At 43.9% G+C, this 15671-nt stretch overlaps 1 protein-coding gene and 1 long non-coding RNA gene across 6 annotated transcripts in view; one reads left to right on the top strand and one right to left on the bottom strand.

The window, feature by feature from the left end:
* Positions 1 to 15671, bottom strand: part of SLC38A12 (solute carrier family 38 member 12) — a 307038-nt gene that overhangs the window by 182563 nt on the left and 108804 nt on the right. For all 5 annotated transcript variants that reach the window (XM_032967021.2, XM_032967023.2, XM_032967019.2 and 2 more), the window contains exon 8: positions 14823 to 14919. In XM_032967021.2, coding sequence (XP_032822912.1) covers positions 14823 to 14919 — 97 coding nt within the window. The remainder of the gene's footprint in view (positions 1 to 14822; positions 14920 to 15671) is intronic.
* On the top strand, positions 149 to 7490 carry LOC116949577 (uncharacterized). The gene is made up of 3 exons (XR_004403921.2): positions 149 to 267; positions 578 to 695; positions 6575 to 7490. It is a non-coding gene; the product is annotated as an uncharacterized LOC116949577 (long non-coding RNA).

Raw genomic sequence — 15671 nt, forward strand, 5'->3', positions numbered from 1 at the left:
TTAAATGTGAAAAGCTCGCCCAACGGACTGGCTGGCCTGCTGTGTTGTTTCCCCAAGGTGACACGAGAGAGACGGGTCATCAATCTCACTCAAGCGGATGTCTACAATGGAGATGGACACTAATTGCCTTAAGCCTGGAGGCCCCATGGCTTGGCACCAAGAATGTGTCCCTGCGCCACCTGTGCTTGTTCAATAAACAAGGGAGCAGGCCAAGACCAACACGCGCCGAGACTGCCAGGGACGCGCGGATGAAGGGGGTGAGCACGCGTAAGAAAATGACAAAAATATTTCACGCAAATATTAACCCTTTAGAAATATGTTCACACGTTAATTTATAGCGCAATGAAAATGAAAAAGGCACGGCACTTCCCACTCCATTTCGCTAATTATTTTTCTAATCGGAAAGCTCCAGCTGCAGTCTCAAAAACTATTAACCTGTGCATGTGACAGAGACAAATGAAAGGAAACTAAGTATCAATTACAGGCTTTAAATCAAAATTCTGCATTATGACGGCAAAATGTTGTTGTTGTTAATTCCCATGCATGGAGGTGTAATTTGATGGCGCCGGATCAACAGGTTGATCGTTGAACTTAAGGAAACGCACACGCCAGCCGGAACAAAGCTTACGCGGGAAGCAGAAGCGTCCACGCGCACAGCAACTCGCTGGGAGGTACAACACCGCTCAGCAACCACGGTAAATCACAGAAAAATGTGACGGCCCCGGTCGATTTAGAGTTTGGAGCAAGTTGGGCGGAAATAACGCCAAGCGACAAATTGCAAACAAGGGTGCGAGCGCCGCCCCTATTTGTATGCGGGGTAGCATCTTGGACGGCTTACACAGGACCGCTAGCAGGGTGCGCCTCCCGAGATTAAATAACATTTTGAAGAAGACTGCCCCGGAATGTAAACGTGATGCATTAACCAGTGCATAAATATGCATGCGTACTACAGAGCCGCTCCGTGAGAACTTCCCATACATATGATAATTTGAACTTCAAAGCGGGGATAAAGAACCCAACGGTAGAGTGCGCCATAAAAAATTGGTTTTCAGCTCAAGGTCCTCAATTTCAGCATCCCAAATGGCAAAATATGCATTAAAAGTTATCTGAATATGGGCAATTTGTGGCATTTCAGGAAATACAGATTAAACAAAAAAATAACAACAGATTGAATTTAAAATTATATTTTACAAGGATGGGATATGTTACAAGCTGGAATCCTACTGTGTGCATAAAATGAACATAAATGTCTCTGAAAATGCACGGTCATCGCAAGTGTTGGAGTAGCCATGGTAAAGGAGGTCATGTAACCATTGATATTAATTGGGGACAGTGAGTCAATCACAAGGCATCTCAGCCCATCAAGAATGTATTCCCAGATTGCTTCATTAAACGTCTTCCTTGTGCAAAATTAGACCAGTCGGAATAGAACAAATAAATGTCCATTTCCAAGAAAAATGGCTATTTAAAATTTTATAGATGAATGCTTCCTTATTCACATAGATTTGCGGATACCACTTGTAAAAATGGGGCACTGCAGTGGCAAAATATTATCTCCCTCGCCTGGTACGCAGGATATCGTGGGTTCAATCCCTTACCCAGACGATGCCAGTATACAGTGGTACCCCGGAGATCGAACTTAATTCGTTCCAGAAGGCCATTCGAACACCGATTTGTTCGAACACCAAATCAATTTTCCCCATACGAATTAATGTAAATGACATTAATTGTTTCCAGACACAAGAAATCTCTCATTATAAAGCATTTTTACACGAAGTTTACAGTAATTACATGCATAAATCATACAAAAAAACAAGAAACACAATAAATAAATGGAATAAATGAATGAATATATGGAATAAATGAAATAAATGAACATTGAACTTCACTTTACCTGTAGTAAGGAGAGTTGATGGATTGAGTGGAAGGTGGTGAGGAGGAGGTGGTGGTGGTGTTATTGTTTGAAAGGGGAGTCCCCTTGGGCAAGCGTCATGCACGTTGCTGGCCATACGCGTCTCAGCCGTACAGGTTCTTTTAAGTCGCGATTGCCCGTTCAACCTCCGAATTTCGTTCGGTTTCCAGGGCAAAAAATGTTCAGAAATATTGTTCGAACACCGATTTGTTCGAGTTCTGGTGCGTTCGATTTCCGAGGTTCTACTGTATTTGTAGTTTTCTCCGGGCCCTCAAGTTATGCCCTTTAGATTATTTGGCTGCTGCTATAAATCCCATGAGTGATGATATCAGCCACTTCGATGAGCCATCGTGTGGTCAGGTCGCCTATGAAAAATAACGACTAGCTCAGTGGGCTTTACCTGGTAAATTAAAAAAAAAAAATAAGAATTATGGTATAAGAGGTAAATGTGCAGCCCTGCAATGACCTGCTTGCATCACTGTTGGCAGAAGGGGCTCCACAAGAGGGGGGCTCAAAAGAGACCCTCTCTGGAGCCTGTGGTAAAACACTTGAAAAAATATGCAATTGACTCTTTTTTTGCTGATCTTGTAAAGTACATAAATCACTTGAATTAGTCACGAGAAGCATTGGCACATCAGCCATCTATACTTCAGGGATTCATTTAAGCAAGAAGAAGAGCGGCAATAATGCATATCATTAAAAAAGGTATTTTGTTCCCTGCCAAATTCATGATAAATGTTGCAAATGCCACTTAGGGATGCCACTTCCATAATTGGGCCCTCTGATAGTCGACACTCTTCTCGAAATGGTCATGAATTTTGCATTATCCAACAACAATGGCTGGGGCAGGGCATGAGGTGGAGCGGGGAGGGGGGTATATGCCCGGCACATTCTGCAGCGGTGTTTGACAAAACCTACTGAATGAGAATCGCACGCATTGCCAACAACAACATGAACAAAAAAAATTGCTGAAAAAAAGCACCGGGCGACCACAAATCAATCTCATGCGTGCAGAGCGGTGGCCGTTCGACGCGCAGTCTTCAGCGGCGTCTGAATCACGATCAACAAACACGGCGGACTCCCCGGAGGTTTCCACATCCAAACCTCCCACACGTGGGCACGGAATCAATTACCGCAGGGGAGCATTGCACTTGTTTTTCCTTACAGCGGAGAGCCACGCGCAGGAGTGTCGGCTCGATGTGCGGGTTTGACGCCCGGCGATTGTTATCGGGCTCATCGCTGATCTGCAAACGTTTGGCAAAGGGTGCAATTCTGCCTCGCCACGCAGCAACGCTGTCGAAAATGCCTCTGGTCAAAACGTTTGCTGCAAAAATACGTTAAAGACCCATTTAGAGCAGGTAGTAAAAGAGCGGGCAGTAAATTCCCAAATTAAGCTCACTGCAAGATTTGGGACAGGGTGGTGCAGTGGTGCTCTGCACAATGCAATTATGAAACCTGGTGACCTGGGTTTGACTCTCAGCCACGGATAACATCAGTGGCGAGAGATATCTGAATCGATCCGAAGCCTCACCCCTTTACTAACCTGCACTAGCCTGCACTAGCCAGTGCGGTGAAGTATGGCCAAACAACCCCGATGATCAACACGGTGCGGGGAGAAGGCCCTCATTCAGCAGTGGCAGCTTGTCCCACAAATGGATGTAAAAGTTTTATTACTGCTGTTAATTAACAAATTATCAAACATGAAAGTATAATAAATTGACAGGGAACCATCACATAGTGCACGCATTAGGAGAGAATGCTCCCGCCATAATAATGTGGAATTTTCACCACTGGTTCAGTGCAGGCCAAGGAAATGAGCACTACCCATGTAATCAGGAAGACGTTGTATGCTTGATAGAAAAACATGAGACTTACGGCACATGAAGAGGGATTGCTACCATTAGCTCGGAGCCTCCTAGCAGAATAGCAGATGGTGCGAATCAAATTGAACAATAAATCAATCAAACGCCTTTATCTTAAAGTAGCTAAATTTCAATTTGGAACTTATGCAGTGAAGAGCAGATTAACATTCTACAGATGGCTTCAACCATTTAAAATGAAACACTTATATTGCAACATCGACTATTAGCTGTACACTGCATCAACAACGTACAATGAGCATTACATATATATTATGCAAACTGGTTTCGTGTGCATGTTTACATGGTATTATGTGCCCCTCTAATAGTGATGTTTTTCAAGTTAAATTGTTTGAAAAGGTTTGAGCAACGGTGATCTCCATGGGTCAAGTTAAGGTATCTCCCTGCTCAAACAAGCATAGGGGGCAGTACTCGTGTCTGCTGGCATCCTCGAGCCAGGGGTGGGAATGACACGATCCCATTGTGTGTGGCAACCACTGCTGATCACACGTGATAAGGGGTGAAACGTTAAACAACCTTTGATGACGTTAGTAACCAGGTAAAGTCTGAACTGACTGTGATATTTCCATCCTACCTGCCTATGTCAGCTGTTATTTCCGACTCTCTCTGTGTGTCTCTCTCTATGATCTCTCACATGTTCTTTGGATTGCACTCTCATGCTCACATGTCCTTTGGATTGCACTCTCATGCTCACATGTCCTTTGGATTGCACTCTCATGCTCACATGTCCTTTGGATTGTACTATCATGCTCACATGTCCTTTGGATTGCACTCTCATGCTCACATGTCCTTTGGATTGCACTCTCATGTTCACATGTCCTTTGGATTGGACTCTCATGGTGCTAATCTCTCATTAACACTGCTGTTGTGCGCATATGCGGGCATGATACTCTTGTGCGGCGACGGAAGCTCATTCATGCTAATTTCCCTAACTAATTCCTCTCTCCCTAATCTCCCCCATTAACACAACTGACGTTCTTGCGTCCATGGATGGAATTCCTTTCCAGCTCAGACCCCGCTTGCTTGCCCATCGCCACATCTATAACCTCTTGTTGTTGTAACAGTTCTCTCGCTGGTTCAGCAGTTCCACTGCTGGATTGTATTTTTTCCGCCTGAGGACGACCACTTGTTTTGCGATCGAAACATCGTTATTTATTTTATTTTATACCTACGTGATTTTACAGAAAGAACCAAAGAGTATAGTAATAATAATTTTAAAAAATAATATGCCACACAATATTCGCTTACTGTCTGGCTGCTCCAAGAGAGAGAACGACTTCAGAGGCGCAAGTAGGAACCACAGACAAGAAAAAACAGCAGCCAGATGGTGAACCCGTGACAAATTCACACGTGGGAGGAACTTAGAGCACCCGCAGTACATCCAAGCGTGTGGTGCAGCAACACCATACCCATAGAGATAGAACAAGTGAAGTTCACGTTTGCTTTAACGCCTCTTCCTGACAAGCCAGGGTATGTCACCCCAACGCTCACGGAAATGGAATTTTACAACATTTATCGTGTGATCCACCAAAACACGCCTCCACAGCGCTGGATTACAGGTCACGTGTACCACCACTGCCCAGCTAAAGGCTGTATCCATGTAGTCTCAGGTCAACTGCATAACCAGCCCAAGTAGTGGTAAACGCTGGGAGATGGGTGAGTGGAACAAATATGAATCTATAAACACTCATGAAATGGCCGAAAACATCTTACTGTATATGGCATCAAAGAGCTTGGGCAATCATGATCAAAATCATCATTTAGACTGCAAGAGGAGGAATCCGATGAGCTATGAAGCTCTTTTCACAGATATTCAGTGGGTAATTGTCAGTAGAGCGTAGTTCCTCCTTGTGCCTCACGAGCCACCGTCTTCAAGAGTGAGCGAATATGCCATGCACGTTACAAGTTCTTACAATCATTTGAGGGTAGTGAGCATGCGGCGAATGTGGCTGCATACGTGACATCTATGCATTGATGTTTTCAAAACCCCATAGCAAAATTCAGATTTCGGATTCAGATTTTAGGTTTCTAGGCTCATTTAAATTGTTTACTGATTTACCTACTAACAAAAGTGATATCACCTGATGCCACGTTACACCACTTTGTGCAGGAAAACCACCGAAGTGAATGCAAGTGAAGTGCTTTCCTATGAAATTACACTTCAAGAACAATCCTAACAACAAAATTAGGACCATCTGAAATGTTACATGTCGGTGATATTTGGATTTTTCGGATTGATCCAAAAATCAGGAGCACATCTCTAACACTTACATACATATCACGTGATTATAAGCCATAAACATCTTTTTAAATAACACCAACAGAAGGTAAGAAAGAGAAATAAATAAATTTGAAGCTTTCGTGACTGCAAGGATCCATACTCTTTGGTTCTATTCGGTAAAGTCACGTACTTTACTGAATAGAACCAAAGAGTATATAAATAAATAAATAAATTTGCTGGCAGGAAGGCAGTGTGATGTGCTCAATGGTGGAATGTTGATGGCTCTGGATTGATGGAACTAGAATTACAGTCCAATTACTCGTGTCGCAAAGGAGCCGAAAGAAGGTGCTGTTCTCCTGCAGAGAGGAGTTACCCTTCTAGTTACAGGGCGATCCACCGTGACTTCCAGAGAGCTTCAGATGTTGCTCAGGTTACAGAACAACAACCATATAATCAACTGGGCACATTTCAAAAAGTGTAAATCTCTTTGCTTTGTCTTCAGACTCTGCATTGACTTTTGTAATATGAACAAAACCTCAAACCTTTCCTATTTTCCCGTAGGATGAAAAGAAGAAAATAAAATAATTGTATTCTGATGTCAACACAAACAAGCTCCTGGAAAACATCGGCGATTAAAGGAAAGATCCACCCTGGAACTCGGGCAAAGATAAGACGAAACCCCAGGTGCACTCAGGTGCCGAAAAGCCCGCGTAAAAAGGTCTCAAATTATCCTCCCCCATGCACAGCTAGTGGCCAGCCCTCATTTACTTTTTGGAAACCTCAGTTCGGGTTCACTCCTTTAATCCACGCACAGCTCATTAACTGGGAGATGGTTGGTGGCTCTGTCTCAAATGTGTGTACAAGGAGAGCTTGTAACTTGTATTGATTCTGCTACAAACACGTACAACATTTGTTTTCATCCTGCGCGGGTGCATCCTTGTCAACATGACGCTGTGCGCGTGGTAAATTACACCCAACGTGTACATTCTGTGGTCACAGGCAAGCACAGGGGCTCTTGCCACGTGCAGTTTATCGACGGGGGCACTGGCGGTGCACCGCTGTTCAAAAGGACCTCTGGCTTGCTACTTTTTTATTTATAACCTGACTTTTACAACGACATAATCGACGAAACGCAACTGTGTGCACATCACACGTACAGACCTTTAACAACAGAGCTGCTTTATACTTTCCACTGTTTACATCAGTGTTCTGTAGTCACTCTACACGCGTTCAACGCCCTTGGTTGTCCCCAGATATTACCTTTTTCTGTTTGTTGAGATGGTCACAAACTCCCCGAGAAATACCTTGTTTCATCTCCATGCTGTCAATTATCTCCGAGATAATAATGTAGACCTTAATTACGAGAGGTCTACACAAGAGCAATATATTTTATCATAAAATTACACTGCAGGCAAGCACAATTGCACGAATTTTTTTACTTTTAATTTGGTAATGCCTCACACATGACGTTAAATGCACTCACTTCATAATATATAAATTATTTAATGGTGACGCTGCTGCTGTGTTGACAGTGGTGCACAAACACAATTCAAAATAAAACGCAGCAAATTCGTCAAGAACACTGTGGCCTCGAAAGAAAAAACATGTAACAGGTGACGTTTCGGGCAACGGCCCTTCATCATTGGACCATGCTTTGCAATAACAGAAAATTAGGCTATTGGGACAAGTGTAGAGACTACCACACTACCCAAATGAAAAGCCACAAATGGGCTTACTCAATCAATAAACCGTGTCCACGGCAGCACACAAGCCTCACATCGAACAGAGGCTCATTATATTCTTGGTTATTTCGGTAAAGTCACGTAGAAGGGAAACAATAAAATAATAAAAATATAAAACAATAAAATAATAAAAATAATATTTTTTATTATTTTATTGTTTCCCTTCTACGTGACTTTACCGAAAGAACCAAGAATATGAATCCCCGCAGTCACGAAAGCTTTAAATCAAGAGGCTCATTAATTGGGCAATTAGCAGCAAAGCTGTGCATCTTCCCCAGTTATTGCCCTGTCACGTACCCCTGACAGCTTCAAATGTGCCTTTTCTTTTACATAATCACAGTACATAGTACAATAAAATGTCAAACTCTTTTTGTTGTTGTTATTGCATGTGCTAGTCCATTACATGATTATCTCCTGACCGTGTGAGAGATAGTGTTTATTCTTAGTGCCAGTGTTTCCTCGGACGACACGGTGTGTACGCGCGGACGCGTATGTGGGGAGTGGTGGTGCAGTGGTTTGCACGCTGTGCTTTGCACCTGGTGAGCTAGGTTTATTCCCAACTGCAGCTGATGCCCGTGGTATGGGTTGTCTAAACTTGTTGCCAAGTAAAACATTAGTACTCGGAAGACAAAGGCGTGTGCCATGCTGGCCTTAATAGATGCTCACAACAAGCGTCCAACAGTCTGGTTAGGGATCTGTGTCATTTGTGAGCATGCGTGGGCACGTGTGTGTGTGTATATCAGTCAACCCATGGTACCTGGGTCTGTCCCGTGACCTCCTGTCAGTGAGCCCTTGACACTTCACGTGGCCTGAGAGTGCACCTGGCCTGGCACAAGCGCCGTGGTGACGTCACCGTCACTTCGTGGCGAATGGTGGTTGTTGTTGTCTATCATTCAAAGTCATAGCTGCTGTGTCCAAAGCAGTCTGTTAATGGAATATGTAGTGTGCGAACCTGTCTCATACAATAAACATTCAATTGGTGAATTCTTGTTTATTTTGGCAAACACTTGTTAAAATGAGAGAGTGCATCTACAGCGAAGCTATAATTCTATTTTCAGATGAAGAAATAAAAAACACGCCAACGTACTGGCTGGAATTTTCCCAGGTAGCCCTTGCAAAAGAGGCAATGCTGTTTCAATTGTCTCAACGGGTTTATTTAATCTCCTGGTTAAATAAATTATGCGAAAACAACTATTTGGGGTTTAATGCAGATGCCAATGGAATACATCTGGTATTCTTTGGTTCTAATGGGTAAAGTCACCACGTAGGTAAAAAATAAAATAACAAAAATCACGACGTGTCGGCCACAACACAAGCAGCCTTCATCAGGTGAAGGGACCAGACTGTCTGGAGGACAGCGCTGCAGTGAAAAAAGGCACGCTCAGATCACGACCTTTAAGCTGTGTGAGAAGAAACAAAACGCCTTGACAAAGGAATTAGCATATAATTTAGCATTGAAATGGCTCATTGAAATAGCTAAAGGAATTAGCATATAATTTAGCATTGAAATGACTCATTGAAATAGCTAAGTTAATTCCTTTGTCAAGGCGCTTTGTTTCTTCTCACACAGCTTAAAGGTCGTGATCTGAGCGTGCCTTTTTTCACTCCAGCGCTGTCCTCCAGACAGTCTCGTCCCTTCACCTGATGAAGGCTGCTTGTGTTGTGGCCGAAACGTCGTGATTTTTGTTATTTTATTTTTTACCTACGTGACTTTACCCAATAGAACCAAAGAGTATGGATCCCAGCAGTCACGAAAGCTTTAAATCTAGAACATCTGGTATTGCTGTTAATGTCACACAAAGCGTGTCAAAACTGGTATATAATAATGCTAACATCCCAGGATTGTAAGAGGTGGCGTTGGGTTAGGGAGACCTTCATCCAGCAGCGGATTGACGAATTCTAATGATCATATACACAATCCAGTGTCTCACGGCTCAAATAACTCATGGTTGAAATTCCCCATTCCCAAGGCAGGGACCATTCATTCTACAGCACATTGCCTGTCGACTTCCCAAGCTGTGATATTCATTGCACCCAAGTGTAGTGACGTTAAGGGTGTCACTATGGTGTTAGTGCCAAGCACTATCATAAGAGTGCTACTGTGCGTCTAGAACCTCTCTCTGTGGCCAGAGTGAGTACGACATGCGAACGGGCCCTAGGAGGCAGTCCTCGTGACGGCTTGAGAGAGGGCAAGTCGGGACATGGTAGTCTGGGTGAACCCGAGAGGGCACGTGACCGGGACAGGGTGGTGAGGGGGGCCCGAGGGGGGCTTTAGGGACACGTGATGCTCGGTCGAGATCCTTCGGGAAAGGTCTCGAAGGGGGCGTGGCCGAAGGCGGAGCGAGGCCACGCTCAGGAGCATAAAGGGGAGGTCCCGGGAGCCTTCTTGGCTGTTCCCTGGAATCAACCTTCGGCGCTACGTCTCTCCGACCTTCGGTCTTCGCTGACTGACCCGGTTATGAGGTTACCCTGTTGGGGTCTAGTGTAGTGAGTGTACGTTATGTAGTTAGCCCTGTTGGGGCTGTGTAATAAACGTGTTGCCTCAAACTCAAGTGTGTGCCTCCGTATTCTACACGACACAAGTACAATGCGCGCGTCTATAATGTGCAGTAATTTTATTAATAGCATCAATGGCATTGTTGTTTCTAAAACGTGAGAGGAAGCAGTTGCTTATCACAGCCAGCCAGAGGAACAACTCGCACCCTTGAAGAAACTCCTTGGTGAAACGAGAAGCTGAGGGTGGCTCCAATATTTTACAAAATTACCGACCGTGGCGACCTAACACACGTGCATCTGACACTGTCAGTCAAATGCCTACCCTCTGTGACCTGCGCCCTCCCGTTACACTTTGACTTCCGTCTTTTGCACATTCACTGAGGGACGCGCATAATGGGGATGCCTGCATACATATTTACGTGAGCGACATACATCACATATTCCACTCTCCCAATGGCTCAACGGTAGCATGTTGCAGAGGTTTCAGAGTTTGAATTCAGCGGCCGCCCTGATTATCACTGTGGTGTGTAGGAGTAATAATAATCTGCTTCACAGTGCATGTTAAATGTCCCTTGTTGTCATTCGCTAGCGTAGGCTATTGTGTGCAGGCTCATGGTCCATATTTGGCAATTTAGAAAATTACCCGCAAATTACTCACTTGGGATTATACGTATGTGTCTATGCATGTTGAACTTCTTTCGCACCGTATGTAGTCAACCGTGCTAATTGGAGGTGTGGAGAAAAGACAACAAATTAAAACACAAAAAACGTAGCAAACATCGACCCCCTAACGGCAGACTAATGCCCTGGTTACCCTTGCAAAAGAGAATATCCTGGTCTCTTAATTTCTCACCGGTTTAAATAAAATTTTCTTAAAACTGAACTTTACCTAAAACCTCATGCCAGGTTCTCTGTGGTCTCTTGGAGCGAGGTCTCACAAAGACTGCATTGATACAAGGTTCTGTGGCAGTGGTCAAACATGCACACGAATGAATGTACACGCATACACGTGAACACAACATACACACACACAAATGTGGGCATGCATGCACACAAAAGCATTCAAGCTAACCCCCACATACATACACATAAAGACAAAATTACAAATATCCGCCCTATGGAGACTGTTGGGGCAAGTGCTGTTAGAGAGCACCTACAGTATGAAGGCTGGCATGGTACACAAAGGGGTGGGTGGCCAGCACCACGTTGGCCAGCACCACGCTTGGCCACCTTTGTATTTACAGTGGTGATTTTTACACACCCGCCAGCTACTCATTTTGAGGTTAAGTCGACCTAGCGGAGGCCCAGGACCGGTTCAGATAATCATCACTGGTGTTGGCCATGAGTGGGAATCGAACTCAGGCCGCCTGGTTCGTAGCGTTCTAACCGCTGCACCACCGTTTCCCACCATGTGTAAACACATGCACACTCACACACGCACAAAAATACACATGTACGATTGTGCGAACACACACACAAACTTGCACACACAAAAGCAAATGCGTATGTGTGCGCGCTGGAACATAACGCACTCATGAGTGCACTGAAACACACATACGTGTGAGCACATACACGTGCACATGCACGCAAACACACGCTGCCAATGACTGCCTCACTTTACAAACTATGCCCATTATTTCTGCACAGCCTCTTGAGATGTGGTCACCTTTCGACACGGCTATACAAATCCAAATTGTATTGCATTGTGTTGTGTTCTCCATAAATGTCAATGATCATTCTCCTACCGAGGATATTTCAGCTAATATCCCAAGCCCTGTGAACAAACAGTACTTGCAGCTCCATAGTCAGAGTCGGGAGGGTAAAATACATTGAGGTACGCCCGAGCAGACTCACCAACTCAATCAAGTGAGCCAGGTGCGTGTACACGGTTTGCACAAGGGTGCATGACTTTACCAATGTTTCTGGTGACCTATACCACATGCAGTAACAAGGCCGTAATAACACTTCTGTTTTCCTGTACCTAGTGTGCAGACTTTCCGTTATTGTAAGCAGTGCAGAACCGCGTTCGGGTCCAGAAGGCGTGAGTAATGCAATGTTCTTTTGCACAGAGCCGTGCGATTGACATTATCAATTGGACGAGTTTTGCTCAATTTGCGCTGCTTTCGTGTTGCACCAAGGGAATGAGATATGATTCAGGAGTCATTTCTGTTGTTTCACATACATCAGCGGAGCCCAAGCACAGATCCGAGAGTGATCATCTCGCTTTTAAAGTAGACGCCAAACACATCGTTAGTTTTCAGGGTCAGTGAAGCTAAACAAAAACACAAAGTCAGGGGGTCATTTGGCAAAAAGCAACAACATGTATTGCGTTTTACATTTAGCCCAGAGCGTGCTTCATATCAGAGCAATTTGCTATCGGGGGCTTGTAGTCTTGTGGGACAAACACCGATTTGTGAAAAGCCCTTATAATATGACACAAGCCTGTTGTTTTTTTTCCTACAAATTAACACAACAGAGATTTCATTCAAATGTATCTGCGATGCATTTACTGTACTATCGGCCAATAACCTATGCACTGCTCGATGAAGACCTTCCCAAGTTTTTGCCATCTCTCAGGATCTTGTGATTCAACAATCCACCTGGTTCCTGCACAGGATCATCAGCTCCCAGTGCTTTCATATCCACGGTGCACATTATGCTGGGTGCGTTCCCTCCTTTGGCTACCACTTCATCGGTGTCGAGAAGTTAACTACCTCGCCTCGTATACAGGAGGTCGTGGCTTCTATCCCGACCCTAACACCTGCTGTATATTTGGGGTTTGCACTTGGTCGCGTTGATTTTTCTCCGGGTCCTCTGGTTTTTCACGCCACATTTATAAACACATGCTTAGAGTATTTGGCTGCAATAAAATTCCACATTAGCCACATCAATTCTGACAATGACCCAAAACACACGGCCAAGGCAACAAAGGAGTGGCTCAAGAAGAAGCACATTAAGGTCCTGGAGTGGCCTAGCCAGTCTCCAGACCTTAATCCCAGAGAAAATCTGTGGAGGGAGCTGAAGGTTCGAGTTGCCAAACCTTAATGACTTGGAGAAGATCTGCAAAGAGGAGTGGGACAAAATCCCTCCAGAGATGTGTGCAAACCTGGTGGCCAACTACAAGAAACGTCTGACCTCTGTGATTGCCAACAAGGGTTTTGCCACCAAGTACTAAGTCATGTTTTGCAGAGGGGTCAAATACTTATTTCCCTCATTAAAATGCAAATCAATTTATAACATTTTTGACATGCGTTTTTCTGGATTTTTGTTGTTATTCTATCTCTCACTGTTCAAATAAACCTACCATTAAAATTGTAAACTGATCATTTCTTTGTCAGTGGGCAAACGTACAAAATCAGCAGGGGATCAAATACTTTTTTCCCTCACTGTAACAAAATACATGTCAGAAAGGGAGTCAAGCAAGAAGACGCATGTTCGCTGTGATAATTTACAGCCAAATTTAAATGTTTCCACAAACTTTGATTGGAGAAACAAAGGTATAAACGGAAGGAGACATTAACATCTCCCTTGTGCATGATGACATACTTCTGTACAATAGCACTCATATACACAACACACTTTGCAATCACACTTAATTTGAAAAAAATAAATGTGAAAAGAGTCCGTTTTTAAATGTAAAAAGTATGAATACGACAACATTTTTATTACAACAGGATTCCTTCGTTATTTGTGTTAAGCAGAGCGGAGAACAGTGGCTCTATACCAGTAGCACGTACAGGTGGCATTGCACGTGTCAGCACAATTGTTCAATGTAGGTAATTTGTGCAAATACGAGCAAATTTAACTTCATATACAGTTAGTCCATGTAAAGGAAATGAATTCCTTAGATTTCATCAGTCGTTCCTAAGTCAGCCATTATTTTATGTTGTGGAACAAGGGTGCTGTGTTACAGAAACATTGACAGGCTATGTATGTATTGGGAACTTCTTTCGCACCGTATGTAAACCAAGCGCACTAATCGGAGGCTACATATGAGCATACCTGTGCTTCAGTGACGTTTGCTACGTTTTTTGACGTGCTATCGTAGAACAATGTATACTTCTTGCTACAAAAAGTGGCATTCTAAACGTGTGCAACTGCTAGAATATCTTGCATGTGAAAATGAAGAGTTAAGTTGTTATTTTAGGATATGCTTCCAATGCCTATTATGCAATCGTTATCCTGATAACACTCTTGTTAGAGTGGGACAGGATGAGTAAACATGCACAAATGATTGATAATGCCACGAACAATGAAAAACTAAATCCGTTAAACTCACCTTGGGCTCATGAAAATACTGAAATCATGTCAATGAAGACAGTGATTCCTGAATGCGTATTCCTTCCGCATGATCCCTGTGCATTGTCCAGAAGAGGCATTGACTCAATGGGTGCGACTCACAACTTGGGGAAGTGCCAATAATGCCTGGCAGATCGCTCTACGGCTTTTCCCATGAGCTCCGTCAAAGCGGAGCGATGCATGCACCAGCCGAACATGGCCCTCCGCCAACATGCGACTTCCCACTCACATCTGTCTCTCCATGGTCATGCGAGCAACGAGGCATCACTCACCAAAAAAATGCGATAGGCGTTCCCACGTGTGATGGTGCCCCAACAGGGATCCGAGTCCAGGATTTTGCTTGATATGTTTGTGCGAGACAGGTTTCCACTGCACAAGACAAAGTAAAAGGTCAGACACACAGTACCTTAATACTAAACTCACATTCAGTTATTCAATTACTCAAACGAGCAATTTATTGTTGAAATGAGCAATGCGGGTGACACTCCTCTCCACTGGCAGCCCTGAGCCGGTGGTGGAGATTCCACATTTCTATGGCGGGGGCCAGTCTCTTCAGCGAATAACCACTGCAATGCTGATCTTATTTCTCACGTGTCCACACATGGTACATGCCAGAGTGCAGCACAACTCATGTAGATAACAGGCGACTGAAGTGATACCAGACGTGATTCTGCACCCATCATCTCCTGGGGACACTGGCACGGCTCCCTGCAAGAGTTCAAAATGGGCATTGCTTGAACTCATACGATGACACCGATAGCACCATTGGAATGTACTTAGAAAGAATGCCAGCTGCATTCTAGTGATGTAGAGCTGTGGGAGTATTAGGCTCAGAAATTCTAGATTGCTAGACATTCACACCACTTTATACAATACAAACTAGTCAGCATCTGCCTGGCCTTCAATAAAAGGTTCCAGGATTTAATAACACGACCGTAAAAAAGACTGATATAAAACACAAGTTCAATGATATATTGTTAATTTAACAATACATAACAACTTGAATGGGTTAATCTGAAAAAAAAAGTTATTTCGAAAAATCCAGTGTCTCCCAGGACATAAAGGCATGGGGTAGCATTTATTTGTTTCCACTGGCACCCCTAAGCCATTGGTGTAACTAT

Source organism: Petromyzon marinus, chromosome 37 (genome assembly GCF_048934315.1).
Source record: "Petromyzon marinus isolate PM22_M1 ecotype Great Lakes invasive population chromosome 37, UKy_Petmar_22M1.pri1.0, whole genome shotgun sequence".
In the NCBI taxonomy this organism is placed as follows: domain Eukaryota; kingdom Metazoa; phylum Chordata; class Hyperoartia; order Petromyzontiformes; family Petromyzontidae; genus Petromyzon; species Petromyzon marinus.